This window comes from Heterocephalus glaber, unplaced genomic scaffold, assembly GCF_053883595.1.
Source record: "Heterocephalus glaber isolate CG9 unplaced genomic scaffold, H.glaber_assembly_v1.0 deba00001472, whole genome shotgun sequence".
Classification (NCBI taxonomy): domain Eukaryota; kingdom Metazoa; phylum Chordata; class Mammalia; order Rodentia; family Bathyergidae; genus Heterocephalus; species Heterocephalus glaber.
The window spans coordinates 38024826-38052595 of NW_028258315.1; the positions used below are offsets into that span (position 1 = coordinate 38024826).

A 27770-nucleotide genomic window follows, 5' to 3' on the forward strand; every position below is an offset into this window, starting at 1 on the left:
TGAAAGGAAGCAGAGAAACAAATAAACCCAGAATTTATTTTTGCCATGGGAAAAATTATATGACAATCGGGGGGTCGGTGGGAGGTTTTGTTTCTGGATTATTTTCTGCACAGGTGTCTACTAAAATTTATTGCTAGTCCCCAAGTGCACATCAGCTCACAGGCTGGGAAGCCAGCCTAGAAGCTTGAGGATTTCATGATTTGCAGGAGTGATGCATGCTCATACAGAAACAGGGACATTAACTTTGATTTTCATTTGTCAAATGTGTGAGGCAGCTTTACTTCTTTCTGCAAAACCCAGAGAGTTTCCATCCCCCTTTCCTCTGCATTGTGTCCCAGCAGCTGTAAGACATTGATTTCTACAGTGAGGGCACCTGAAGAGGAGCAGAGAGCAGGAACTGACTTGCATTCCTTTTCAGTCAACCATAGCAGCCAGTCCTTCACAACCTAGTTTAGAAACCTCAGCCAGCTGTTTATTAGCTTAGTGGTAAAAACTCCACTAATGATCTACCAATAATCAGGTCCAGCAAAGCCCTGAAGCTAGGAGGACTTATCCAGTCCCTTGCTTGGGAACACTGCTGTGCAGCAGGACAGCCATTTCTCTGGGCTTGCTGACCCCAGGCTAGCCTCCCAGCAGCCTGGGGGAGTGGTGGGAGGAAGACAGAACACACATCCTACACATTAGGAGTCACCTTTTCCAGACACACTTTCGGAATTCTGCTCAGCATCAAGCATTTGAGTTTTCCAATTAAGAAAGTATATGGATTAGGAAAGACATATTACTAATTCTGGCTTCTGGTCTATTAGCATGGAACACTTCCCATGGGACAGCATGGCAAGGGGAACAAATATCCAGGCTTTATTAGATTAGACAGATATGTCTAGAATCCTCACACTCCAGTCCCAGCTGTTTGACCTTGGTCAAAGTGTGTAATCTGGGTCTCAACTACTTATATGAGAGATGAGGGTCATTACAATACTTACTCCACTGGGTTCTTGTGAGGACTAAATGAAAATGTGCAGAGGCACCAGGCACATTATAGGAGTCCAGAGATGGCACATTCTTTTCTCCTTTCTAAAATCTGAGGAAGAACAGTTACCATCTCAAAAGAACCTGTGACCATACCCAGAAATAGCTGTACCATGGAACCACAGGTTAGATCTATCTGGTTATCTCCAGCAATGGCATTAATCAAAGTTATGGTCTCACTCTACTCTTAGGAAAATAAATTAACCTTTAAAAAAAAGTAGAGTGGTGGTGCACTACTGTAATCCCAGTGCTGTGGGAGGCTAAGGGAGGAGGATCACAAGTTTGAGCCCAGCCTGGGACATTTGGCAACTGAGTGAGACACTAACTCAGGATAAACAATTTAAAAACATCTGTAGCTCAGTGTGACAGCCCTGGGTTCAATCTCCAGTACTGCAGGAAAAAAAAAGATACATTCTGGAGGGACAGCTCAGTGGTAGAGTGCTTGTTCAGAATGCATGAGATTCTGGGTTTGATCTCCAACACTTTCAAAAAAGAAAAAAGTGGGCCAGGGATTTAGCTCAGTGGCATAGTGCCTGCCTGGCAGGCACGAGGTCCTGAGTTCTATCCTCGGTACCAAAAAAAAAAAAAAAAAGAAAAAGAAAAAGTAATCTTTGTAGGTAAGCTTGAAGAAAGAGTTCAGAATATTTTGGGGACCCTATTAGACTAAAAGCCAAAAAGCAGTATGTTTATTACCTATCCAAACTCTTGTTCAGCTGGGGAATTCAAATGTCTGATGCTATTTGGGAGTCTTTACCAGAAGCTGAACAGAGTTCAGAAACGCATGTGGAAGAGATGACCCTTAATGAACAGGATGTGTGTTCTGCCCCCACCCACCTCTCACTGTTATCCTTGGGTTTAGCCTACAGTCCTGGTTTCACAGTAACTTGGAGGGCAAGGACATGCATTAAAGAATATGAGGCACCCACCCTATGCCCATCAGAGTGGACATACAAAGAGTTAATTGATTTTTTTCTTAGCTTGCAGTCTGGTTGGCATGATAAAGTGACTAGTCTCTATAAATATTTAATTTATTTAAATCATGTAAGATTATTCCAAAGCCACAGGCCTGATTATTTCCAGGTAGAATCAAGATTTTTCAGCATGAACATCTCATGGAGATTTGAAATATTTCACCTGTCATGAACTACAAGAAGTGACTGTCTTAGAGGACATTGCTGATGAGGGTCAGGCTGACATCCTTCCTTCGTGCCCCACCTGATCATCAACTTGTACGTAGGGGTGGTCCCTCACTTGAGGCGCTATGAAGGAGTCAGTCAGATGCCAGGCTTTCTGCCACAGCTGGCCCATCATGGGTGCTCCCTAACTTGCCACTGATCATCCTTTCCCATGGAATCATGGCTGTTAATTCAAACCGCATGCTGTGAAACCACTCCAGCATTCTAAAAGCATGCTGTCTTCTGTTACAAGCAGGAAGCAGTAGAGGTGGTTGGGAGTCAGAGGTGAGGCCTGAGGGTGCTTCCTGAGTGCTTCTCCCTCCCCTACTAGACTCAGTCCTCCATTCCTCTGTTACTGCTGGCTCAATGTGACCAGGTGGGTTTTCTCTTCTGCATGAAGGCCTTGATTCCCTCCTGCCCCTCCTGCATTGCCAGGTTGTCCACCATGACCTTGGAGGTGAGGCTGTAGGCTGTTCTAAGGTCCTGGGACAGCTGCTTGTAGAAGGTGGCCTTGCCCAAAGACACCACAGGGCGGCTTACAGAGGCAATCTTCTTTGCTATTTTCATGGTCTCCTCTTCCAGCTGCTCCTCTGGCACTACTTTGGTAAGCAGCCCATGGAGCATGGCCTCCTGGGCCGAAATGGGCTCCCCAGTGAAAAGCATCTCCAGGGCAACCTGAGGGTGGAAGCATGCAAGGTCATTAAGATACTCGAATCCACTGCACCTGGGCCTCTCTGTTCACTCTGCTGAGATGCTCACTCTCTCAATTGACTACGCTTAGGCCCACTTATCTGCTTCTCAAATGACATGTCATCCCTCACCCTGATGGTGTCAACACTCCAGCTCCTGCCAGGGATAAGATCAGATCTTTCCAAGAGTGAAGAAAATACAGGTAGCCCAGGAGGGAAGTGATGCTCTCCATGTTCTCTTGCTCCTTCACGGATCTGATCACTCTTCTCTGCTGACACAGGAGATTCCATCTACCTCTTTCCAAGGCCAAGCCCAGGACAGCAGCCCATCTGATAGGAGGCCACTGCAAATGTGGACACAGTGAGGCCCCTTACTTCCCACAAACCAATGCAAGGGCTACTTTGCATAAGGAGACACAGCCACAGCCAACCTCACCTCAGTCTGACCTGAAAGAGCAGCCTGCAGTCTTGTGGAGAAAGAAGAAATTGCCTTCCAGGGATCAGATATAGAGCGTAGTATGACTTCACCTTACAAGTAGGTAAGATGTGGCAGGGAGATTAAGCCTCTACCCTCCCACACGGCCTCCCGAAAGATGTCAAGGCTGCAGCAAGAGGGAGTGCCACCTCTTCACTCTCCACAGGGTCCTCCCTTCTATAGTCTGACCACACTGTGTACCTCATTCTGTAATTCTACAAATCTAGCTTCTCAGATTCACATTTATAGCTGGCAAAGATGGGTCCCTGGGTGTGCATGAGCACAGTGCAGGGGAACCTTCCTCTCCTGCCACCCCTTGCTTACTCTCTTGCAGCCCTGGTGCCATCCTTATTCCTCAGACACACCAAGCATACTGTCCCTCAGGGTCTTCATGCTACTTGCTGTTCCCTCTGCCTGAAAAGCTCTTTCCCCAGGTGTCTTCATGGCTTGCATCTTCATCTCCTTCATGACTCAGCTCATATGTCACCTTATCAGTGAAGTCCTTTGTGACTGAACTATGGAGAAACCCCAAAACTCGCCTCCTTTTCTGGCTATATTTTTATCTTTTGTATTTCTCACCATTTAGCATACCATATATTTCACATGTTTATGCATTGGCTGTATACCTGCCTTGTTTGCATGTAAACTCACAACAGGGCAGGAATGTTATTTTTAAGTGTTCTGTTCATTTTTGCTTCCCCAGCACCAGAAGACAATTTGCACAAAGTAAGCAATCTACCAAATGTTTATGAATAAGTGAGTGAATGAATAATGGCAAATAGGGCATAGCACAGGTCATAAGGTGATACAGTTTCAACCTGGGTCTCTCTTGGAATGCTCAGTCTTGGAACCTGGGCACCATGTAGTGAGGAAGCCCAGGCCATGCTGAGAGGCCAGGCTAATGAGCCAGCTGACAGTTCTGCTGAGGGCCCAGCTGAGGAATAGTTTTAACAGCCAGACATGTGGATGAGCACCTCCAAATGAGTACCCTAGCTGGCACTTCCCAGTCTTCAAGTCCTCCCAGGGAGGCCACAGACACTGGAGCAGAAATAGCCCTTCCTTGCTGACCCTGTCCAAACTGCAAATTCATGAGTTAAGCAAATTCTTATTGCCTTGAGCTACTAAATTTTCAATGGCTCATTATTTGGCAGTAGATAACTAGAAAGCTTGATACATACATTTAGGAGTCATCAGCCTTTAGGAAAACCTTGATGATACTGATATTTTGTTTGTTTCGTTGCTTGCTTTTTCTTTGTTTTTGAGACATAGTGTCACTATGTAGACCAGGCTGGCCTCAAATTCACAGTGATCCTCTTGCCTCAGCCCCCCAAGTGCTGGGATTACAGGCATATGTCACCATGCCTGGCAATACTGACATTTTGGACTACATAATTTTTTGTTGTGGGGGCTGTTCTGGGCATTGTAGGATATTCAGCAACATCCCTGATCTCTACACATTAGTTGTGACAATCAAAAATGTCTCCAGACATTAAATGTCCCTGGGGCATGTTTTGCTCCAAGTTTAGAATCACTGATCTAGATAGTTTGTTTTAAATCCATGAGACCAGGGATCAAGCTTTGAAAGGAGAGGCCAGGAGCCTGGCTGGAGGTTGGCTCTCTCCCCACCCTGGGTGTAGAGGGAACCATATACACTGGACTGGCAGTCGGGGATGGGTGATATCAGGCCTTGTTTTATCTTCTGTAAAGTTGATGGTGAGGACTGAATCTCAGCTTCTATGTTGGAAATGTAATTACTCTCTTGGAGGTAGCAGGACCTTGACATCATGAGTTGCTTCAAGGCACACCAGTTTTTAGTTGGCACACCATCATGTCAAAGCATGTCTGGAGATCCTGGTTGAATGTGGAGCTGAAAACCCAGTCCTACTGTTAACAGCTACTGAATAAGACTTTGTTGAAGACACCCAGTGAGTCACAGCAAAGTGAGCAGGACAACATCCCTCCATCTTTGCCCTACAGCCACCTGCCACTGTTGCCAAGGTGGAAACAGTGTCACTGCATCTCCAAGTAGCTCTTTTTTCCTCCATTAACACAGGTGGCTTAGGGAATTTACACGGATCACATTTCAGGAAGTGGCCATGCCTGGAAAATGGAGGCAACATGAAAAAATCGACAACCAACTCAAGCCTATGGATTCTTTTATCACTTGGCGTGACCAAGACCTCAAATTACTTCAAAGAGTAGTTAAGAATGGGATCAGAACTGCTTCGCAGAAGGCGGCGAAGCCAGCATTCTGAAGAACTGTGTGATTCATTGATTCCTGGGGGTGTCATACCATGGCTGAAACAGACACTGACAGAAACCAGATTGAGAAACTTCTAAAAAGAGTACAAGAACTGGAGCAGGAAGTACAAAGACTTCAAAAAGAACAATCCAACAATATCAAAGGCCCAAGTGTTAAAAAAAATTCTTCGGGATCTGGAAAAGCTCAGCGTGCATTTGATTTCAGTGCCCACAGCCAAAGACATGTAGCTCTAAGAATAGCCTATTTGGGCTGGGATACCAGGGCTTTGCTAGTCAGGAAAACACAGACAATACCATTGAAGAGAAACAGTTTGAGGCTCTGACCAAGGCTTGACTGACAGAAAGCAGACAGACATCCAACTATCACCGGTGTGGGCCAATGGACAAAGGAGTTAGTGCCTTTGGACAGATGATTTCTCTTGACCTGCAGTCTCAGTTTCCAAGGGGCAAAGATTCAAAAGATCTTAATTTAAAAGATGAAGTCAGTGATGATGCCAAAGCGATTCGTTATACCCACATTCTCAACCGGGTACTCTCGCCAGACATCTGTGTACTGGCCTGGGCCCCTATAGAGCCTAGCTTCAGTGCTAGGTTCAGCTGTCTTGAGTGCACTTACCACTATTTTTCCCCTTGTGCTGATTTAGATATTGTAAGGATGAATTATGCAGCTCAGAGGTATGTTGGCACTCATGATTTCAGGAACTTGTGTAAAATGGATGTAGCGAATGGAGTGATCAATTTTCAGAGGACTATTCTGTCTGCTCAAGTACAGCTAGTGGGACAGAGCCTGGGTGAAGAGAGATGGCAAGAACCTTTCCAGTTACGTCAATTTGAAGTGACTGGGCAGGCATTCCTTTATCATCAAGTCCGATGTATGATGGCTATCCTCTTTCTGACTGGCCAAGGAATGGAGAAGCCAGAAATTATTGATGAGTTGCTGAATATAGAGAAAAATCCCCAGAAACGTCAATATAGTATGGCTGTAGAATTTTCTCTAGTCTTGTATGACTGTAAGTTTGAAAATATCAAGTGGATCTATGATCAGGAGGTTCAGGAGTTCAATGTTACTCACCTACAGCAACTATGGGCTAATCATGCTGTCAAAAGTCACATGTTGTATAATATGCTGCAAGGACTGGACTGTGTTGCGTTACCCTGTAAACAGGACCAAACATGGATGGGACAATAGAATGGAGAAACATTAAGCCCTCTGTCATAAAGCAGACCAGTGCCTTTGTAGAAGGAGTGAAAATGAGCAAATATAGGCCCCTCAGTGATAGGCCTAAATGCCAAGGATTGAAATCCCGGATCCAGCATTCTATTCGTAGAGGATGCATCCTCCCACATTTATTCCATTAGGAAGAAACAAAAGCTAAAAGGGATTCTTATGACACACAGGAAGAAGAGAATACTGTTTTGGAGAAACCAAAAAAGAAGGTCTGTGTAGATGCGGAAATTAAAAGCATCATTTAATCATAGCAAACTTACTAGGATCTAGGAGACAACAACTTACTAGTGTAGGTAGGTAGAAAAGAAATACAAAAAAATTTTTACTGCAAGAAGTTCTAGAAATTCTGATTATCAGCTCTTTTTCAAAAAAGGCCCGATTGGCCAGGGATTTAGCTCAGTGGTTCTACCGCCTGCTGCACAAGTGTAAGGACCTTATTTCGATCCCTGATACCAAAAAAAAAAAAAGGCCCGATTAAGGAAGTTCTTCCTTAAATAAGAGACCCAAGCTAGGTGTGGTGGTGCATGCCTACAATCTCAGCACTCAGGAGGCTGAAGCAGGAGGACTGATGTGAGTTCGGGTACAGCCTGGGCTATATAATGAGTTCAAGGCCAGTCTGAACTGTATAGTGAGACCCTGTCTCACAAAAACCAAAAAAACCAAAAAAAAAAAAAAAAAAAAAAAAAAAAAATGAGAGAGACCAAACATTTTCTCATTCCTGTCCAAAGGATTAAGAGATGAAAAAAGGCAAAAAGCAATTGTAATTTATGTACATCTGGGGACATGTGCCTTATGTTTAAATTCATTAAAGCCTGATCCCACAAAAAAAAAAAAAAAAGAAAGAATGGGATCAGAGGGCCCAGGATTTAGCTCAGTGGTTCTGTCGCCTGCCTCACAAGCACAAGGTCCTGAGTTCAATTCCCAGTAGCAACACAAAAGAATGGGATCAGAGTTGGAAAAAGGAAGTAATAAAATTCAAAGTATAGTAATTTTTCTCTCTGGCTTAGCAGATGGGCATTTATTCATACCCATGCAGTGGGACTTGCAGTTGGGCTGATGATTTGTTTGTGGGCATTTCCCCTTATCAGGTGTCTTCTGACAGATGTCTTCTTCAGATCCCCCTTTTCCTTCATGTCCCTGTTTGCCCTGAGACCCTCTCTCTCTGTTCACCTTTTCTCAGACCCCACTAAACATTTTTAAGCACCTGTCAGACTCAGATATGATAGCTACACAGAATCACAAATGTCCCAAGACATTTTCAATGGGAGTCCTTTGGAGTCCAAGCAGCCATAGGGTGGAGCACAGGGCAAGGCTTAGGGCTGGGGCCTAGTCCCGAGTGGTGATGCGCTGAAGGACCCCTGAGCAAAGTGCTTCATCTCCCATTTCCTCATCAGGAACACATGGGTACAGATGACTGTCTTCCTGGGATATAGTGAAGAACTAACTACTGTCTCCAGGGCACATTGTCACAACAAGCACAACGGAAATGCTAGGGAAAAATGGTTCACTGAGCAAGATATAAACCAGAGAAAACAACTGTAAGGGTTAACTTGCAGGAGACTAGTTCAATGGACTCAGTATGAGTTTGTGTTTGTGAAGGAAGGGAGGTTGATGTCCATGCAGGGGAATTGAAATTATAGCATCATGTTATCTGGTTCATTCATTCAACAATATTTATACGAAGAATCTGCTACGCATTGAGTGCAGTACTATGGACAGAGTAAAGGCCCTGCCAAGTTCATCTTTTGAAGCTCTAATCCTCAATGTGATAGTATTTGAAGATCAACCCTAGAAGGAGGTAATGAAAGTTCAGTGAGGTCATGACAGTGAGGCCCCAACATGATAGGACTGGCGTCTTTATTAAAGATCCTTATAAGGAGAGCTCATTCTCTCTACCATCTGAGGACAGTGAGAAGGTGGCTGTCTGTAAGCCAGGAAGAAGGTCCTCACCAGGAACTGAGTCAGTGGGGACCCTGATTTTGGAAGGCAGCTATGCTCACCACTGTACCACCAATGCCGCACAGGCACCTTGATCTTGAACTTCGGGTCTCCAGAACTCTGAGGAATAAATGTCACTCACCCAAAGTGGTATTTGTTACGGCAGCCTGAGCAAAGACACACTGGAGCCCTATGGATTTATGTATATACTTAATGCTACAGCAACTCCAAAAACTTGTTAAAAAGAAAAAAAGAGCTTATGAATCTCTGAGCTACAGTGGAATTCTGAGCCCCCAAGACACATGGATAGGGAAGACCCCCAGCTCAAAGACAGGAACAAAAATTCAGGAATCTCTTCAATACCAGTAAAACCTTTAAGAGTGGGCTGGGGATTTAGCTCAGTGGTTCTGTCACCTGCCTCAAAAGTGCAAGGTCCCAAGTTCGATCCCCAGTACCAAAGAAACAAAAAAACAAAAACAAAAAACCTCTAAGAGTAAACAAAAAGGAAATGAACTTGAGCTAGAACATGAAGGATTTTAATTGGATGGTAAAGACACTTTCCTCTCAGTCCATCAATTTGGCAACCAGAGAAAGAAAGACTGCCAGGCATCCAGACAGAAACTTAGTGGTACTCAAATTGAGAGAAAAAGAGAGACTGAGAACAAGTCAGACCACAATTGCCAGAAAGCCCCTCTAGAATCTGGGAACTGTGCTGAGCATGATCAGAACTAAAATGTGGACAGACACCATCCCTGCCTCTCCCACTGCTTGTGCGGCCTAGTGCTATAAGGACTGCTTAATTCAGAAGTTACACAGAATTATTTTAAAATATGAAAGACATCTTCCTGGAACATTCTATAAGTAGTCTTGCTGAAGGCAAGTTGGAAGCCACATCCTCTGGCCAGGTCCCTTCTGTTCTTGGATTCATTCTCACTCACTTTTGGTGTAAACTTCCCTTATTATTACTATTATTACAAAGATTTATTCACAATAAAACATAAGCCCGATCATTAAATAGTAGGTTATATTTATGTCTCCCTCCCATCCTCCTTTCCCACCTCACATAACGTGACAGAATCTACTGTGAAGGGAGACAGTGAGGAACCAAGAAGCCTTGAGGCCTGCTGTGCACCAGGTGCAGGTGAGGGGAGATAGCCCTCCTCTGCCGCCTCTGCAGTCTGACGCTGGGGCGTCTGCTGGCTCTCTGGCCTGAGTCGGGCTCTGACTTCTGCAGTCTGTCCTCAAACCTATGCTGGACAAAAAAGACCTGGGCATCCTGGGTTGAGTCCCAGGAATGTCAGCTGTTAAGAACAAAGTCAAGAGAAAGGGGGAGGAGCTCAGGCAGATGGCCAGCTGGCCAGCGGATGGATGCCCTGGATGGATGCAAAGGGCAGAGAAAATGGCTAGAGGCTTTTAGTAATTAAGGCACAATGCTGAACTAAGTCACCCTAGAGGGCTCTGACAAAAGTTGTACTGGCACAAGGACGCAGCACAAATAAGTGCCTGTTTTTATAATCCTTGATCCTGCCCCTTCAGCCTGGAAGGCCAAGAAGGTTTTAATGAGATTAACACTGCTCACCCAAGAAAGACCTGCAAGGGGTAAGAGGCCTGGACTGAGTTCTGGCCCTACTTCAGCTTCCTGAGTTCCTGCCAAGTTCTTCTGGGCTTCAGTTTCCTTATCTGCCCAGTGGGGTCATACTGTTTACCAGCATATTAGTTCTATATGGATTTTGCCCAGAAAATTGGAAAAAAAGCCTGGTGATTTTGTAGCTAATCAGCACAATCTTTCCTCAGTTCTTAAGCTTCTGTATGGTATTCCCCCCCCCACACACACACCCTAAACTTCAGAGGAAGGAGTATAAAGCGTGCCCTCATCCTTTCCCTTAAAAAACTCCTACTGGGGCCGGGGATTTAGCTCAGTGGTTCTGGTGCCTGCCTCAAAAGCGCAAGGTCCTGAGTTTGATCCTTGGTACCAAAAAACCCCCAAAAAACCCACAAAACACAAAAAAACCTCCTATTGCCTTTTAGGGTGGTACCTCTTTAGTCATCCTAAGAAGTTGGTAATCTAATACATCTTTTTCCTAGGGGTATTTGCATTAAAAAGGACTTGAGACAGCAGCTTAACCTGGAGATTGGGTGACCTGGTAGGCAGAATGAAGGGTCTGGAGTTGGATACACCCAAGCTCAAAGCCCAGGTCTACCAGTTATTAACAGTAAGACCTTTAACACATCATTAAACACTTCAGAGTCTGTTTCTTCATCTGCAAACAGAAGTACCTCCATCCCCTTGTAGTACTGTGATTGGAGAAAACAGGTGTAATGCTTATGATACCGTGCTGGGTACTCAGGTACCTAATAAATGCAGTTGCTAATAGTAACATACCTATTCCAAATGAAAATTTCTGACCCTCTAATGTTGGCTTCTACATATCAAAGCACTTGAAAATGGTGATAATTTAAAACAGGGGGTCAGTGAGACCCCTTTAAGTCACACATATGACAAGAACCATGTGCTGTGGCACTGCAGGGGTTCTTTTGGTTGGGCACGCTGCCTTAGTCCATTCAGGATGCTGTAACAATATACCATAAAGTGCAGGGTTTATAGGCAACAAAAATTTATTTCTCACCATTTTGGAGGCTGGAAAGTCCAAGGTCAAAGCAACAGCAGATTTGGTATCTGGTGAGAACTTGCTTTTGGGTTCACAGAATTACATTTTCTCATTGTGACCTCACATGGGGAGAAATGAGCACGACAGCTGTCTGGGGCCCATTTATAAGGGCACTAATCCTATTCATGAAGGCTCCAGCTCTGACCTGATCACCTCCTTAAGGCCCTACTGCCTAATGCCATCACTTTGGCCATTAGATTTCAACATCGGAATTTGGGAGGAACACAAGGTGTGCACAGGTGCTCACACTCACCTAGGGCACAGGTAGGCTGCAGAGATGAGGCATGCTGCATGGAGGATCACAGGCCTAACTGTCCGGGAGCATGAGAAAAGTTCCACCCGAGGGCTCTTGCTCTGCATGCTCTCTAGGGCTGCTGTTCCCAAACCCAGATGCCACTCCTGTCGCTGCTCGGCAAACTCTCTGCTGTCACCAGTCTGAGCAGCAAGGATCTGCCACACTTTCCAGCTCTGTTCGAGTTAGACTTATGAAATCAGACTCTACAGACACACAAAGTCAAAATGGGTACACAGGTGGAAATAAGAATTCTTACTGTGGTGAGAGAGGTCTGGTTTGGGAGGAAGCGATTCTGATTTTTCAGGTTGCTCTACGGGGATACCAGCTCCCTGAGGGCTGGCTCCGTTTCTCCCTTGGCCACCTTTGTCTGAGAATGGAAGAAGCTGGATCAGGCTGAGTATTTGTACAGTACCATGAAGATGCATTATTTTTTTTTTGATTTTTTAAAAAGTATTTTATTAGAAGATTTTATCAAGGGAAACAAGAATCTTGGTTGAATACTTTGATGTCAAAGATGTTTCATTAATCAGTTTGGACATACCATAGTTTAACTTGTTTAGGGAACATTGCCCATCCTGAAATAATGAGTTATCTCTTTGCTGAGTATACTCTTCTTTATTATTAAGTAACAGAAAACAAGACATTTATTTTGGAAGGAGTTCTCCATAATAAAGAGGACATTTTCAGAATGAAGAAAAAAAGGGTATTGGCTGTTTTTAGTACGAAAGTACTGTTAGCTATGTAAAGTCTTTTAAGTGCAAATTATTGCATCAGCCAGTGGTTCCCAAAACAGATACAATCATACTTTAATACACTCAAAACACAGAACATTTCCTCTTCAAAGTAAAAAAATATGTATAGTTAAATTTCTAAGAACTGTTTCTTCAGTAATCTCTTTTAAAAAATAATACAAACCCCTTCAGGAATAGTTTATTCAGTTTTCCCATACTTTCTCTCTCATCAGTCTTAAGATGCATTATTTAACTCACACTTTACAAACAGGGAAAATCATTCATGCCCAGGCTCAGTCTGCTTGAACATAGCCTAACTGTCACTTCTGCCCCCAGTGGACAAACTGCAATTGCTGGTCTCAGATTTTAGGTAGGCTCTCAGGGTGACCAGCAGAGGGCGCTGGTGACCGACACATGTTGTTTTAGGCGCTGTGAAAAGGGCTGCAACTTCCCGCACAGGCCAGTTTGTGAAAGCCCCTCTCGCTTGCTTCCTTGTGGATGGACAGGGGACACGTGCCCGTCACGCTCATGCTCAGTGAAGCTGTACAGGACATAGACTGGCTCTGCAGACCCAAAAGCCTGACAAAGGTCTTAAGTTCTGACACGTGTTCCTCCTACAAAATTCCTTTATGTTGCAGTAATGACCAATGAGCCATGTGTGCTCATTGTCTTAACCCCAACCATATTCCTGATTCATGCCCCCACCCCATACCAGTAGCTCAGCACTAATGTGTCCAATGTATAAACACACCTGTTGGCAGAACTTTGAACCATTTTCAGCTGGCTGACTGGAAAATCTTGCAGTCTTTTTTTTTTCAGACTGTGTAGTTCAGGCTGGCCTTGAGTTCACTATGTAGCCCAGGCTGGCCTCGAACTTTCGGCAATTCCCCTGCCTCCGCCTCCCAAGTGCTGGGATTGCAGGTATGTGCCAACTTGCCCAGCTCTGCAGTCTTGATGAGTTACTCAGAAGCCTTCTGGGGATCAGAACATGAGGAAGAGAGAGGAGGAGGACAATCCAGGGGATTCTTCTGAGAAGGCCCAGTTCTTCACAAAGTTGTCTTTGGCAGGGAAAAGCTACCTAGGTCGTTACAATGTCCCTGCCCTTTAATCTGTCACACTGGGCAATTACTCAATATAGTTCTGAGAGCTGGGCTTCCTTGGAATTTAAGGCCTATTTATGTCACATGTCCCCTTTTATCTTCTCAAAAACAAATTTAAAACTTGATAAATATGATAGGGCATTAAGTTTCTAGGAAGCAATTCTGATAAGCCTTGATTTCAAAAGTTTGTTTATTTTAATCAAGAATAGATTCTAATCTTAACAGTAAGACTGATTTAAAGGTTTCAAAAGCTATACTGCGGAACCTTCAAGGGATTGAAGAGGATAAACAACTACCAGGCAGACTAACTAGTACAACCACTTTTTGCTATGCAAAAGTCTCAAGATCTGATTTGCAATTACAGTTTATATTAAGTTTATAAATAAGCACCGAAAATAAATATGTAATACATTTCCATTTATAGTTTGTAAGTAAGCTCTGAAAATAGATTTGTAATACATTTACATTTAATGTACTGGCACAAAGTAGTAATTGAAGAAATATTTATTTCATGAATATCTATACATTTAAAGTAAATATCTATTTTGACAGAAACAAAAACTCCCCTGTTGGAAGACATTTTAATGAGCTGTCACTTTTTGCACTATGGAGCCCACCTCCAGCTTACTCTCAGAGATAGGTGTGCCTGCACATTAACTGTCTTCCGAATCTCCTTACAGACACACATTTCTGCAAAACTTACAAGGGAGGTGTTATAAAAGAAAGGAACCCTTTCATAAACATCCTGGTCCTACTGCTTGATTCCCCTTGGGTCTCATTTCTTTTGTGCCTTAGGCATGTGAGCAAATGCTAATTTCTGTAGTCATTACTAAAATAGATAATATATTCTAGAAAGCACTTTAGTGCTGTATATATGGTCCCCCTTTTTACAGATTTCCAACTGAGAATGAGGATGTCCTTATACTAGAACAAGGACACTATCGCTTCTCGGCCTTTTGGCTAAGATCAAGCGTACCAGAACAAGGACACTGTTGGATTCCACTTCAGGGATGTTCAGTAAATATTTTATGAGCTATAGGAAGGAAGAAAACTATGTGATGAAAATGGACTTCACTATAGTTAGCAACAAAGAGACAACTTTGTAACATGATTCCTTCTTAGACTAAAAGTACTGTTCATGGGATATTCATGTACCTGAAATGCAACTATCATAAACCCAACACACTCAATCAGCTACTATGTCCTTTCTGGAACAGGAGACTGGGTAGTGATGCCATTCCAGACTCTTAGTACTGGTATTCCGTCAGCACACTATTATATCTCACAGGCAACCATTCAGTGCAACAAAACCAAGCCTCAATTGCATTTCAGCTAAGATTTACAGAAACATTATGACTTTATAAAAACAAGCCAATCAAAAAACCTAACTAGGGGCCGGGGATTTAGCTCAGTGGTTCCGCCGCCTGCCTTGCAAGTGGAAGGATCCGAGTTCGATCCCCAGTACCAAAAAAAAAAACAAAGAAAACCTAACTAGCTGCACTGAGAGGCATGCAAGATTGAAATGTGGTGATGTTACAATCTGACATCCAGTGTAAGAGCTTAGAGAGCAACAGGTACATCCAGCCAGAAAGCCTTTGGACAGAATGTCCTGGTACATATGGCGATTCTAATAAGCTAATTCTAGCTGGCCGTGGTGGTGCACTCCCATGATCCCAGCTACTCAAGAAGCTCTTGGGTCTCATTTCTTTTGCTTTTAGAATTATAAGTTTGAGGCCAGCCTGAATTACATAATGAGACCCTGACTAAAAAAAAAAAGCACAAACAACCCCAGACAGACCTGGCAGCACACACCAGTCATCTCAGTACTAAGGAGGCCAAGGCAGAGGGATCATGAGTTTGAGGCCAGCCTGGGCTACACAGTGAGTTCAAAGCCAGCCTCAGCTACATAGTGAGACCCTGTCTCAAAACAACAACAACGACCATAAAAACCAAGCTAATTCTAAACTTCATGAGTCCTGGAGGATGAAATTGGGAGGAGGATTGGAAGAAAGTTAAATTACCTTTCTGGGCACCGCTCTCCCCAGGGCTACCCCGGGGGTGGAGCAGAAGAGCCCAACGTTCACTCCAGGAGTGGCAAAAGAGGACTTGTCACTTGCCACGGCGATGTCACAGCTGGCAACCAGCTGACAACCAGCAGCTGTGGCCAAGCCATTGACCATGGCAATGATGGGAACTGGGTGGTTCCGGATCAGCATCATGACCTGCAGGAACACATACAACCACTTCACGTCCTTGCCGAAGGAGGAGCCATCCTAATACCTGTTATTTTGTCTTTTCTGTTTCCAGAGCTTTTCCTATGCAGTCGTTAATCAGATTCTATGAAAAAAAGAATAAAAGAAAACACAAAAAGCACTAACTTGTATTAAATATCTACTGTGGACCAGACCATATCATTTGGGCTTTCAGAGAACCCTGTAAGGAAGGAAACCTATTTGGCACAAGGACAGGAATCTCAAAGAGAGGGAGTTACCTGCCTAAGGCCACCTGCCAGGCTGACTAGTGGAGGCAGAGGTGACAGGTGGCGTCCCCTTGGCTCGCTTCCCCAGCAGCACCCCCACTGAAGAACACTGAGGAGTTTTGTCTCTGGAGAGCAAACAAAACCTTCACAAATAGTTCTTTTCTCCCCGTGCCTGTGTGAAGCCCTTGTGTTAAAACTCTGAAATTGGTATTTGGTGCTTTCTTGAAAAATTAAGATGGAAAAGGGACTTGAAGGCAATTTCCTCAGTAATTACTTCTCAAATTACCACCACAAATACTCTCTCAATTCTATTAAGTTAAAATGGGGAGGGGGGCACCCTGCTGTCATGAAAATAAACAAAATTCCTAAAATGGAGCCATTGGCACCTAGAAGAGAGATGAAAATGCGCTCATGTGACCCCCACTGCCATAAACTGCCAGAACTTTCACTTATTTTTGCAGCTTGGGTTTCTCATGACAGTCTAAACAGATTGCGTTGCTATGGCAACTTCAATTTCTAAATTATTGCTCTTTGAACCTTGGCAGGGAGGGAAGTAAAGATAGAAACTACATCTGGATTTTTCCCCAAGGCAGCAATTCAGAGAAAAATGACCTTCATTGATTTGAAGATTTTGCCTAGGAAACTTACCTTATATTCAAAAACATTTGAAATTTATCAGCTTCTTTTCTAAAATAACCAGTTAGGCACTGTGTGATGACATTTCATTCTAGTACAAACTGTATATATGATGGTAGCTACATAAGACTATCATGGAGCTGAAAAATTCCTATCATCTAATGGCCCTGTAGCCACCAGAGTGTCACACTGCCAGGTGCTGCTCATGTGGTTGTGGTGATTCAGGTGTAAACACATCTATAGCACTTGAGTCCTACAAAGGTGTACGGTTGTGTACAATACATAATACTTGACAATGAAAATAAATGACCGTGTTACCAGTTGACATATTCATTATACTTTAGTTTGTGTGTGTGTGTGTGTGTGTGTGTGTGTGTTTGTGTGTGCGCGTGCGCGCGAGTGCTGGTGATTGAATTCAGGGCCTTGTGCATGCTAAGCATGTGCACTCACTGAGATACACCATGGCCCCTATATTGTTTTTTTAAGACAGGTCTCACTATGCAGTGCAGGCTTAGCCTTGAGCTCCCTGTGTACTCTAGGCTGGCCTTGAACTCTTGGCAATCATGTTGCCTCAGCCTCCATAGTGCTGCAATCACAGGCATGCACTACCACATCCAGCCTGACTCCTATACTATTTATCATTATTTTAGAGTGTATCTCCACTTATTAAAGAATGTTTACTATAAACTTTATGCTTTCCGCCGCCTGCCTCACAAGCACAAGGTCCTGGAGTTCAATCCCCTGTACCAAAAAACAAACAAACAAACAAAAAACTGTATGCTGCACTGCACTGGCAACAGCCTCCCCACCTAGGGGTTACTCTCTCTCTCTTTCTCTTTAATTAGTGCATCCTAGGGTGTACAGATTAATGAGTTTTGTTTTGTCAGATCTGTCCATGCAGACAGCATGACTGGATCATTTGCAACCGCCTGTCACCTTCCTTGTCCTTCCTTGTTCTCTCCCTCTTCTCTTTCTACTTTCATGTTCTCTCTCTCTCCTCTCTGTCTCTCTCTCTCTCTCTGTTGATTTACACATATGAGAGAAAACATGGTATTTATTTCTCTGGTTTATTTCATTTAACATAATAATCTCTGTTTTTTGTGATTGATTTAATCTCATTTTATTTTGTTCATCATGGCCCTAGGCTATGTCGATACATACATGTATATGTACATATACATATATTGGAAATATATATTAGATATAGATATACATACATATATATTTATACACTCATACCATATAGCAAAGGGAGGCTACCCCATCTAGGTTTGTCTAGGTATGTTTTATGTTTGCCTAATGATGAAATCACCTAACAACACATTTTTCAGAACCTAGCCTCAGTGTGAAGGACACATGACTGTATATTCAAGTGTACTGTATTGTATTCTATTCTACTCTTTTTTTACTTTTCTGGAAGGTAGGGTCATCTTTTTTCTTCTGAGAATCTGGTAAATGTTAATGAACCTCTCCCCAGAAAAATGCGCGCGCGCGCACACACACACACACACCCCCTCTCCACAAAACCACTCATGGCTTTGTGAAGTTCAAGTAGCCTAGGGAGAGGCCAGGTGGTTAACAATGGAGCTCATTCCCAGTGAATTGGAAAAACAAGGGAACAACTAATAAGACCTTCAAAAGTCTTGCAGCAAAGAAAGGAAAGATTTGGTTCTGAGTGTTACTCCGTCACCCAGGAACTGGAGTTACATACGAAAAGCCCACCAACTGGGACTGGAGCTGAATGGTTCATGTGTTCTGCCTGCCATCTATGAAGGCTTAGGATTTCAAAAGATCTGGTAGAGGCATACTTACGTCATACAGTATATATTCAATAACATTACAAATGCTTATACCTTAGATTTAGGAATTCTGCTTCTAAAAAATAATCTGAAATAGGTAAAAGCTCTGTGGTCAAAGGGACTCACCAAATCATTATTTTACAGTAGTAAAACAAAAAACAAAAAAACTATAGGGCCAGGGATTTAGCTCAGTGGCACCACACCTGCCTTGCAAACGCAAGATCCTGAGTTTGATCTCCGGTACCGGGGTCGGGGGGCGGGGGGGCACGACTGTAAATGATACAAGTTCATGGAAATAAGTAGATGGCTGCTACAGTGTGGGTGAGTGTCTCCCAGGGTCCTCAGGTGGTGCTATTGGTGCTGTGGAGCCCATGGGAGGTGGGGCCTGCTGGGAGGGCCTTGAGCCATTGGTAGTGTGTCCTCAAAAGCAACTTTGGGAGCTCAGTCTCTTCCTGTCTCTCTGCTTCTTGACTCATGACGTGCACAGTTTGCTTGGACATGCACTTCCTCCTGTTGCCATCCAGCACCTTCACCCAGGGCCCAAAGCAACGGGGCTGCCCAATCTTGGACTTGAATCTTCAGAACCATGAGTTAAACAAACTTTCCTCTGTCTAAGTTAATTGCCTCAGGTATTTTGTTCAAGTGATGCAAAACTAACTAAACTATATTTATGCAACCTAAACTATATCTACTTAATTGAATGCAACACTTTAAATAAAATGAAGTTTTCTGAGGGACATACCAGCATGGTGGTTAGTACAGGGCTTATGTAGTGTTCTGGAGTCAGGCTGCTGGGGTCTGGTGCCCAGTCTGTGCTCTCTTTTTTTTTTTTTTTTTCTGGTACCAGGGATCAAACTCAGGTACTTGCGCTTGCGCAGTAGGCAGTGAAACCACTGAGCTAAATCCCTGGCCCTTAGTCTGTGCTCTCTTATTGCCTAACTCTTCAGTTTTCACATCTGTAAAATGGGTATAATATTAACACTAACTTTATAGAACATGACAGTTATATAAGTTAATACATCCAGAGTATTAGAAATATTACTGGGCACATAATAAGCATTCAGTGCTATCATCACATTGCTATACAAATCGTACAATAGAATTGTACCTATATATAATTATTCAAATAGGCATATAGAAAAATTATTTTAAAATCGGTTCTACATTCTATTTGACCTTCCTGAATTAAGTACTGTTTTTTGGTTCTACCTACTCCAAAATGTGACATAAATTGAACTCTTCCCTAGCCTCACTTGATGGAATTACTGAGGATTCCAAGTTATTTCTAAAAAGAAGCCACTTTATTGGTGAGGTGTAAGAAGAAAGAGAAGAGTCTCCTCATGAACTAGAGTTTCTTCCTTCAAACTTCAACAGAGTATAAGGAGATAGAAAGGGATAAACAAGTTTCTAGTGTACGTACCATATCAACGCCCCAGAAGGTCACTTTAGCCCTTTCCTAACCAAGTGCTTTTCATTCTTAATTCGCCCTAGTCCTGATTTGTAAATTATTAGCTATCGTGCAGTACTTGTAGTCTGTAACAAATTTGCTACAGGTTTTTAGATGTTGAGCTAATTTACATACCTCTATCTTCCTTTCTAAAATCAAATTTTCTTGCGTGCGAACTGAATAATGAAATATCCAGCTCATTCTGTTCTAAACCTGCTTGTTGAATACACGTGGAAATTGAAATCTTGCACAAGTTCCTGGTGCTCATATTAACCCAAGACAATTTGAATGTCTTAGAAACAGTGTTGAGGAAATCAACACTCTTGCACTTCTACTGTATTTCTAGGGCTAGGTTCTATTTATTCACTGAATCTTTCCAGTGATTCAGAGGCATCCATGGACTGGGAGTGTCCGAGAAATCTGTCCTCTGTCCTCTGAAGAAACCTTGGCTCCTATGCAGCCTTTGCCAACCTATTCAGATGTCAGTTCATCAAGCTACCAAAGAAAAAAGATAGCCGGGGATTTAGGTCAGTAGTGCCTGCCTTGCAAGCACAAGGTCCTGAGTTCGATCCCCAATACAAAAAAAAAAAAAAAGATAAAAGCAGATGCATTATTATTAGGGAGGCTAGAGGGGCTTTATCTGTTTTCTTAATGCTTTTCTATTTTAACCAAGTGTGCTATGTATTAGTAAAAACATAACTTTTAAAGCATCAAGCCTTGGTAAACCTAAAAGCAGAATATTATATAAACATCATTAATGTAGGAAACAAAAGTTTTAGCTCTAGCTTGCTTCTACCACCCCATGAAACTTCAAATTAATCACTTTTCCTCTTTGTCCCTCCATAAAATGAGAAAAATACAATCTGATCTGCTTATAAGTTTCTGGAAGGGCAAGGGAAACAAATGGTGGTCAAGAATGTGTCTCCATCACCTTCCAACTCACCCCCCTGCTGCTCACCTGCCTTGTCTGCATAACAGGTTCATTAAATATTTGTTGAATCATTAACAACCAAATCAATGAATGAATAACTAGGTTAAAGAATCTTAGGGTCAGTTTACAAAACTGTCTTATATGGCTTGTTTCTCAGGTAGATTTCTAGTTTCAGTTTGGCAAGAAACATTTTCCCCCTTGTATTTCCCTCAATATCTTGTAAGTATTATGTTTAAAGTAGGTACTCAATAAATACTCATTAAATGAACAATGTATTACTTAAAGTTAGATTCTATTCTCAATTTTTTATTACCCATGGGTTGATTTATAAATCATCCAAAACTTTTTGTACTTTTTTAGGCAATCTTTCTCCTTATTATAGTAAAAAGGCCAGAAAGGTGAAATTGAAGAGGTTAGTTTACCTTCTTGGAGGTGGTGTTTATAAAAGTTTGTTAAAAAATAATTTTAGAGCCAGCCGTGGTGGTGCACACCTATAATCTCAGCACTCAGGAAATGGAGGCAGGAGGATCATGAGTTTGAGGCCAGCCTGAGCTACACAGCAAGTTCAAGGCCAGCCTGGACAACATAGTGAGATCCTCTCTCAGAAAACAAAAAAATTAAAAAACAAAACAAAACCTTTAAAAAAAACCCCTTTAAAAACCATTGCTATTTTTATTTATAAATGGTCTTTCTTTCCCATTAACAGGATTGTTTTAGTTTAAAAATTTTAAAGATTATCACAATCATAGATTTTTTTTCTTTCTAAAGATATACATTCCCACCTTTTACTTCTTACTTAAAATGTTTATACCAAGACACACCCCCTCAATGGAGATGACAACTGTGAGTGCCATTGTATATTTTACTTTCTTTGGTACATAAAATCAGTAGCAAATTGTGATCACTTCTCAAGAGTCAAACCAAATTATTGTTTGGATGAAGGATCCACTGATGATCACAGAATTTTCAGTAGCTCCGTGGTGGTTACCTCTCGTGGATGAAATCTTATCTGTGAACTAAAAGGCTAACTCAATATTTATGATAATGATCATTTTTGGTTTGCAATGTTGACTGTCATCCTGGCTTACCTTGGAACAGGTCTGAAATATTTCAGTGTGATAATCACGACCTTGCTCTTCTGTTAGTTCCTTTAAATCATGTCCAGAAGAAAACACAGGTCCCTCAGCTACAAATGTTGCCAATTGAGAAAAGAAAAGAAAAAGATATAAAACTTCAGAGGTGGAGAGTTCATTTATTTATCTACTGAATAACTTTGGTAACCAATCACAAAGCCATCTATGCTGTGGACACTTAGAAAGTTAATGGCTCAGTTTTGATTAGAACAATTCCAGTTTGCCTGAAAAGGTACAAACAGAATATCACCATGAAATGCCAAAGCCCTTGTCTCCTAAAAGCCCATGGTGGAAACCAATGAAAACTAGCAATTACATAAGAAAGCATCTCTGTGACCAAGGTGAAGTTTTTTGTTTTTTTTTTTTAATTTTGGACTCCATCTGGCTTGAGTGTGTGAACCCATGCAGGTCTCTTGCAATCCACCATGCCTTTGGCATTGTCTCTGTCATTTAGTGTACTGGTGAGGACCACCCATAGGGGTGGAATCTGGAAAATCAGAGTGTGAAGAGAACTTGGGAGCCATCTGGCTCAAGTTCTTTATTTCACAAGGGAGGGAGCTGAAAATGTGGCTCCTGCCACTGTCAGCAACAACAAATGTCATTCCACAGATAAGCTGCTAATCCTTCCTCATATTTCTCCTTCTTTGTGGTCATTTTGATAGGTAACAGTATCTTCTTTTTCGCAAGTGAAAAATGGTACAGCTAAGAACTTAAAGGCCTTTACTGCATCCACATTACATCTCTCATGGCTGCTGAATTGTACTCTTTCTAATTTCTTTTCCCTCTGCCTTATAAAACAGTTGAAACTTTCTGTTTGCTGAAAAGGTAACATTCTAAGGATCTGCCTCCAGATCTTTAATTTGCAAAACAAATAGACCATCCTGGAGCATTACTTGTTATATTTTTCTGAGGGTTCTTGAAAATGCTGACATTACTATTATTTATGCCCTCACCAGCATCACATGAAGATAATTCTTGAATAATTCTTATTGGAAAAAGAGCAAGGGAAGAGATGGGCAAAACGTGGCACACTTTTTTGGCATCATTAAAGACAATGCTGTGGAAATCAAGTGTAAGGCATGGTAAGAACAGAAAAAGACAAACCAATCAAATGGCCAAACAGCCATGTCCTTGCTGGCTATGACTTACCAAAGGATTATTTATAAGGTCCATGAAGAAATTCTACTTTTTTTTCCCATTTCTAGAGAACAAACCCAGGGTCTCATGCATGCTAGCCAAGCACTCTCCTAATTTAGATAGACTCCAAACCCTGATGTTCTGATGTTAATGGGAAGACCAGCCTAGCAAAGTGTGGCGATTTCTAGTATCTAACAAAAGAGAAAAGACACATTTTCACCATATAGTATTTTTCTACAATTTCCATGGTTAATAGGGATAGTACAAAAATCTCCAACTATTTGAGTTTTCCATAATGAATGCCCTTCAAAGGAGCTTCAAAACAGCTCTCCAGTTAAGGGAAGGAATTCTCCTAGTTATAAAGACTTTTTTTTTGGTACCGGGGATCAAACTCAGGACCTTGCGCTTGCAGGGCAGGCAACGGAACCACTGAGCTAAATCCCCAACCCCCAGGTATAAAATCTTTTGAGAAACCCTTCTGTGTAATGCAAAGCTGTAAGGAAAAATATCAGATAAATACCTGAAATGATAATGACTTTCAGATCTTTGCTTTCAGCTTCATGAAGAATATCATTTTGGAGAGATTTCAGCATTGCGAGTGACAGTGCATTCCTCTTCTTCGGATTGCTCAAGACAATGCGCCTTTGAAAAACATTTTACAATCCCTGGGTCATGTACCCATCAAAACAAGTGAGGACCCCTGCAATTCCTTTCTAATTTGGGAGCTATTTAAAAACCCCAGAGAATTGCTGGTGCTCAGTGCCAATTTAAAAGGTCCATCAGCTCTCTGGTGTTACAACTAAGTCAAAACAAGAAAAAGACGACTTGAAATGCAGGCTGGCTTTTCTCCCTTGTCCCTTGATTTGTTTCTCCTTTCTTCTACATTTGCTGTCAGAAACATGACTGCCACCTCCACAGAAAGGGCAACTCACAGCAATTCCAAAATCATCTCTGCCTGTAGAGAATGTGAGTTTTCTATGACAGTGGAAGAAGCTGGAGGAATCTGACAGACAGTACCTACAGTACCTACCTTCAACTTATTTCCTGGTGTTATTTGTCAGAATAAGGTTAGGAAAGAAGCCAAGAATGAAAATACTTCCCTAAACCTCCTCCCACCCACCCAAAGAAAAGGCAGCCAAGGTACAGCTCCCAATACACATATATGACAGCATTTTAAAAATCTGTCTTAGAACGGCATCCTGTTATTCTGCAAAATAATTCTGAGAACGGGATGATGCATGAAGAGAAAAAGGACAAAACCATATAACAAAAAGGCTCTTCTGGACATTTCATCTCTCAAAAAGCTGGCACTGAAAGGGCTGTTCACTATTTTAAAGCATCCCACATGCTGAATAAAACATCCTGTATTGTCATTTTACTACCTTAAACAGAAATGTCTTACTTTTGCTATTATAAGGGGCAATGAACCAAACACCAGATTATTGCTATATATTTTATATATTTCCTACCAGTTTCCACCTACACATGGTTTTTGCCTTTCTCGTTCCTTTTTGAATTGGATATTCCTATTGCTATGTAGTCAACTTGGCTCCTCTGTGAACAGTGTTCTGTGCCACAGGTTTTTGGAAAACAACTTTGATGGCTGAATTTATTTCAGTGCAATAAGAATAACCATTTTCTTTAGAATACCATTTCAATTTTGCTGCAGTTTTTGGGTGGCTGTGATATTGTTTTGTTTCTCATAAACATGTTTTCTCATAAGTACAAAAATTACTTGTACCTGATCTGCTGATAGACTTTGAACTTCTATTTGGGAGCATGATGGTAGTGGTGAGAGACCTGCTCATAACCTTTCAACAGAATAATGAGTGTGCTTGCTGTAGGAAGTATAAAAAGCTTCCGTACCATTGGTGATATATGTCTCAATGAAATTCTAAGGCCTTGAGTAAAATTGTGCAAAAGTTCCAGCTGGACCCAGGTGAGGCAGCACACGCCTGTAATCTCAGAATTGGAAAGTCGATGCAGGAAGATTGCAAGTTTGAATCCCACCTGGGCAACTTAGTGTGGCCCCATTTCAAAATACCATCTATCCAAAAAGGAAATCTCTTTCAGTATGAGGTCACCACCAAGGTTTATGATGTAAATTAGAGGTCCCTATAAATGTCCCTGATGAGCTATGTGGAGATTATCACTGTAAACCATGAGAAGGTCCATGAAGAGAGGGACAGTCATGCCCACACACACAATAAATATCTGTGACTGGGTAAAGGACAAAAATAGCATTTGTATTTTTTACAACTGATTCCACCAGCCACAGTGGCTTGATATCACATCTACTGTGTGGTAACTCTTTTAGACCCAGTGGTGAGTACACTGAAATAGGATCACAGGTAGAAACCCTGGGCACAGGGACCTTTCTAACTCCTGGTAATCCTACTTACTGGCTCTGTGGCCTTGGCCAAGCTGCCACCTCTCTGAACTTGACTCTCCCATATAGTGTTATCTACCTTTCAGGTGGTTTAAAGAATTAGCGATAATGAATGCAGAGTGCCAGGCCTAGCCCTCAGTCCACAGCCGGTTCTCACTACATGACAGCATTACTGCTGCTTTGAACAGCTCTGTGCAACGACTCTTAAACTGACCAAGTTGCTCAAGCCCACCTGCTTAGTACCTAACATAGTACTACTGCTTTACTGCTTGATTTGGGGGTTTCCTCCTACTATATGATTCCTAGCATTATCATTGTTCCAATCGCTTTCCTTTCTGATTCATGTTTAATTATGAAGAATTCAGTCTTCCATCTCTTGTCATCTGGCTGTCATGACAGATGTCAAGCTTCCAATCAGATGTGACCACGTTTACAGAAGTATGACTGCTCTTAAAAAGCAGCAAGTAGAGGGGCCCAGGATTTAGCTCAGTGGTGCCACCGCTTGCCTTGCAAGCGCAAGGACCCGAGTTAGATCCCTGGTACCAAACCCCCCGCCCAAAACCAAAAAAAAACAGCAAGTAGAGGCCCTCTGTGGGCCTTGCGCTGCAGAGCCCTGCTCTGGCTTTCTTCCTGTAGTGTCCCTAAGGATGGGAAAGGGGTCCACAAGGAACAGAATCAGCCCCATTCTAAGCCCTGCTGCAGTTACTGAGACCCTGGGATTCCCTCATCCTCCAGTGGGCACCCTAGAACCAGGGGTTTGGTCGGGTGGGCCTGGTGGGACGTCTGCTGACCTGTGTGCTAAGCCCCTTACAGGACAGAGGAAGGAGGGATGGAGAGGTGGAGGCAGTGAGAGGAGGCTGGGAAGAAACAGAAAAAGCTGCAGGCTGGGCTAGGGAACACCTAGAAGTCTGAGGATTGTAAATTCAAACATGGCCTTCCAGGTCTTAGGAAGGGACACCTGTCAGAATGGGAGAATAAAACAGCCTGATCCATAACTCTTAAATATGAAACATGCCTCCATGTGTATTTTGTACACTTACCCTGACCAGGCAAAGATCAGGGTCAGATCTTACCAGCTAGGAGCCCTCCAAACTTTATTGCTCCCACCACGCGGCTTCGTCTGTGCGTTGGTGTGTCTTTAAGGTTTTTAGACTTGTGCAAAAGGGCAGAGTTTAGGGAGGCCCGCCTTTAATTCTATTTGTTGACCTACGGCCACCTCCCGCACTTCTGGTTACACCCCCACCCCCCCACCCCCGCTTCTGGCCAAGGGCCCCGGGCAGGTCAGCTAAAGTCACTGCTCCTGCAGCCAGGCATGGCTGTGAGGGACACGAATCACTTTTTGGGAAAGCCTTTCTTGAAGGCCCTGGCAGACTGAGGGGGCACCTGCCGAGCCACCCACGCCAGCCTCAAGGTCCAAATAGCGACAGGACTCGGTTGTCCTGAGGATTCAGGGAGTGCTGGGTTCTTTTGGGGCAGTTCCACGTAAGTCCTCGCGTGTCATGTGCTTACATGCATGCCAAGCTATGGGACATATGCAAACACACTATGCAGAGATTCCTCTGCCAAGAGCTAAGTCAGCCAGATAGGGTCAAAGGCGGTGAGGACGTAACCCACCACCAGCCCTTCTGGTCTCGTCCCCGGAACCCCCGGGAGCCCTCGCCGGCCACAGGCTGACCTGATGCCGTCCTGCTGCCGCGTACTGGTGAGATGCGACTCCGACTCGCGCCGCCCGGACGCCCCTGGACCCCCGCTGCAAAAGCCAGCGGGGAGCAGGGCCCAGGGGCTGCGCGGGAGCCAGCCGGGCCCCTTCGCCGCCAAGGCCCGCAGGCCCGCGAAGGTGGCCATGGCAGCCAGACACCCGACGGGTCGACCCGGACACCGCCTGCTCGCGCCCGGTCGCACTCTGGGCACTGCGAAGGCGCTGGTGCAGAGCGAGCCAAGTGGTGAGCGAGACCCACACAGGCTGAGCCCTGGCCCCGCAGAGTCCACTCCCAGGCCAGACTCAGCGCCACCCCAGGCCCTGTCCCTGGCCCCACCCCCAGGTCGCCTCCCACACCTCCATCCGGCCCCGCCCCTCTCAGCTCCGCTCCCTTGAACGCCCCTCCCCTCCCCATGGAGCCCCACCCCAGCCACCTCCACCCACTAAGCCACGTGCTCCTGTGCCACTGGCACTGTACCCCTGACCCCATGCACCCTGGGGTGAGGGACTCAAAACCCATGGGCCAGCT

At 43.4% G+C, this 27770-nt stretch overlaps 2 protein-coding genes and 1 pseudogene across 2 annotated transcripts in view; 2 read left to right on the plus strand and 1 right to left on the minus strand.

The window, feature by feature from the left end:
• Positions 1–27572, minus strand: Echdc3 (enoyl-CoA hydratase domain containing 3). Its single transcript, XM_004854565.4, has 5 exons — positions 27218–27572; positions 23674–23795; positions 21972–22069; positions 15613–15813; positions 1–2879 (listed from the first exon to the last, which is right to left on the minus strand). Exons 1-5 carry the CDS (start codon positions 27385–27387, stop codon positions 2568–2570), a joined length of 903 nt encoding a protein of 300 aa, XP_004854622.1. The 5' UTR covers positions 27388–27572; the 3' UTR covers positions 1–2567.
• On the plus strand, positions 5662–7103 carry LOC101706511 (tRNA pseudouridine(38/39) synthase pseudogene; annotated as a pseudogene).
• The window catches only part of Usp6nl (USP6 N-terminal like), a 303422-nt gene continuing 302502 nt past the window's right edge, over positions 26851–27770 (plus strand). The window contains exon 1 of the transcript XR_015439473.1: positions 26851–27024. The gene's annotated coding sequence lies outside the window, so the exon portion shown is untranslated. The remainder of the gene's footprint in view (positions 27025–27770) is intronic.

Bases quoted from the DNA above. Each gene is read 5' to 3' on its own strand.
- Echdc3 (XM_004854565.4), bottom strand. From the start codon at position 27,387: ATGGCCACCTTCGCGGGCCTGCGGGCCTTGGCGGCGAAGGGGCCCGGC. The intron at 15,814-21,971 runs GTAAGCCAGGAT...GTGTTCCTGCAG, and splicing joins TATTTCAGACCTGTTCCAAG to GTCATGATGCTGATCCGGAA. The intron at 2,880-15,612 runs GTAATTTAACTT...TTCCACCCTCAG, and splicing joins GGAGAGCGGTGCCCAGAAAG to GTTGCCCTGGAGATGCTTTT.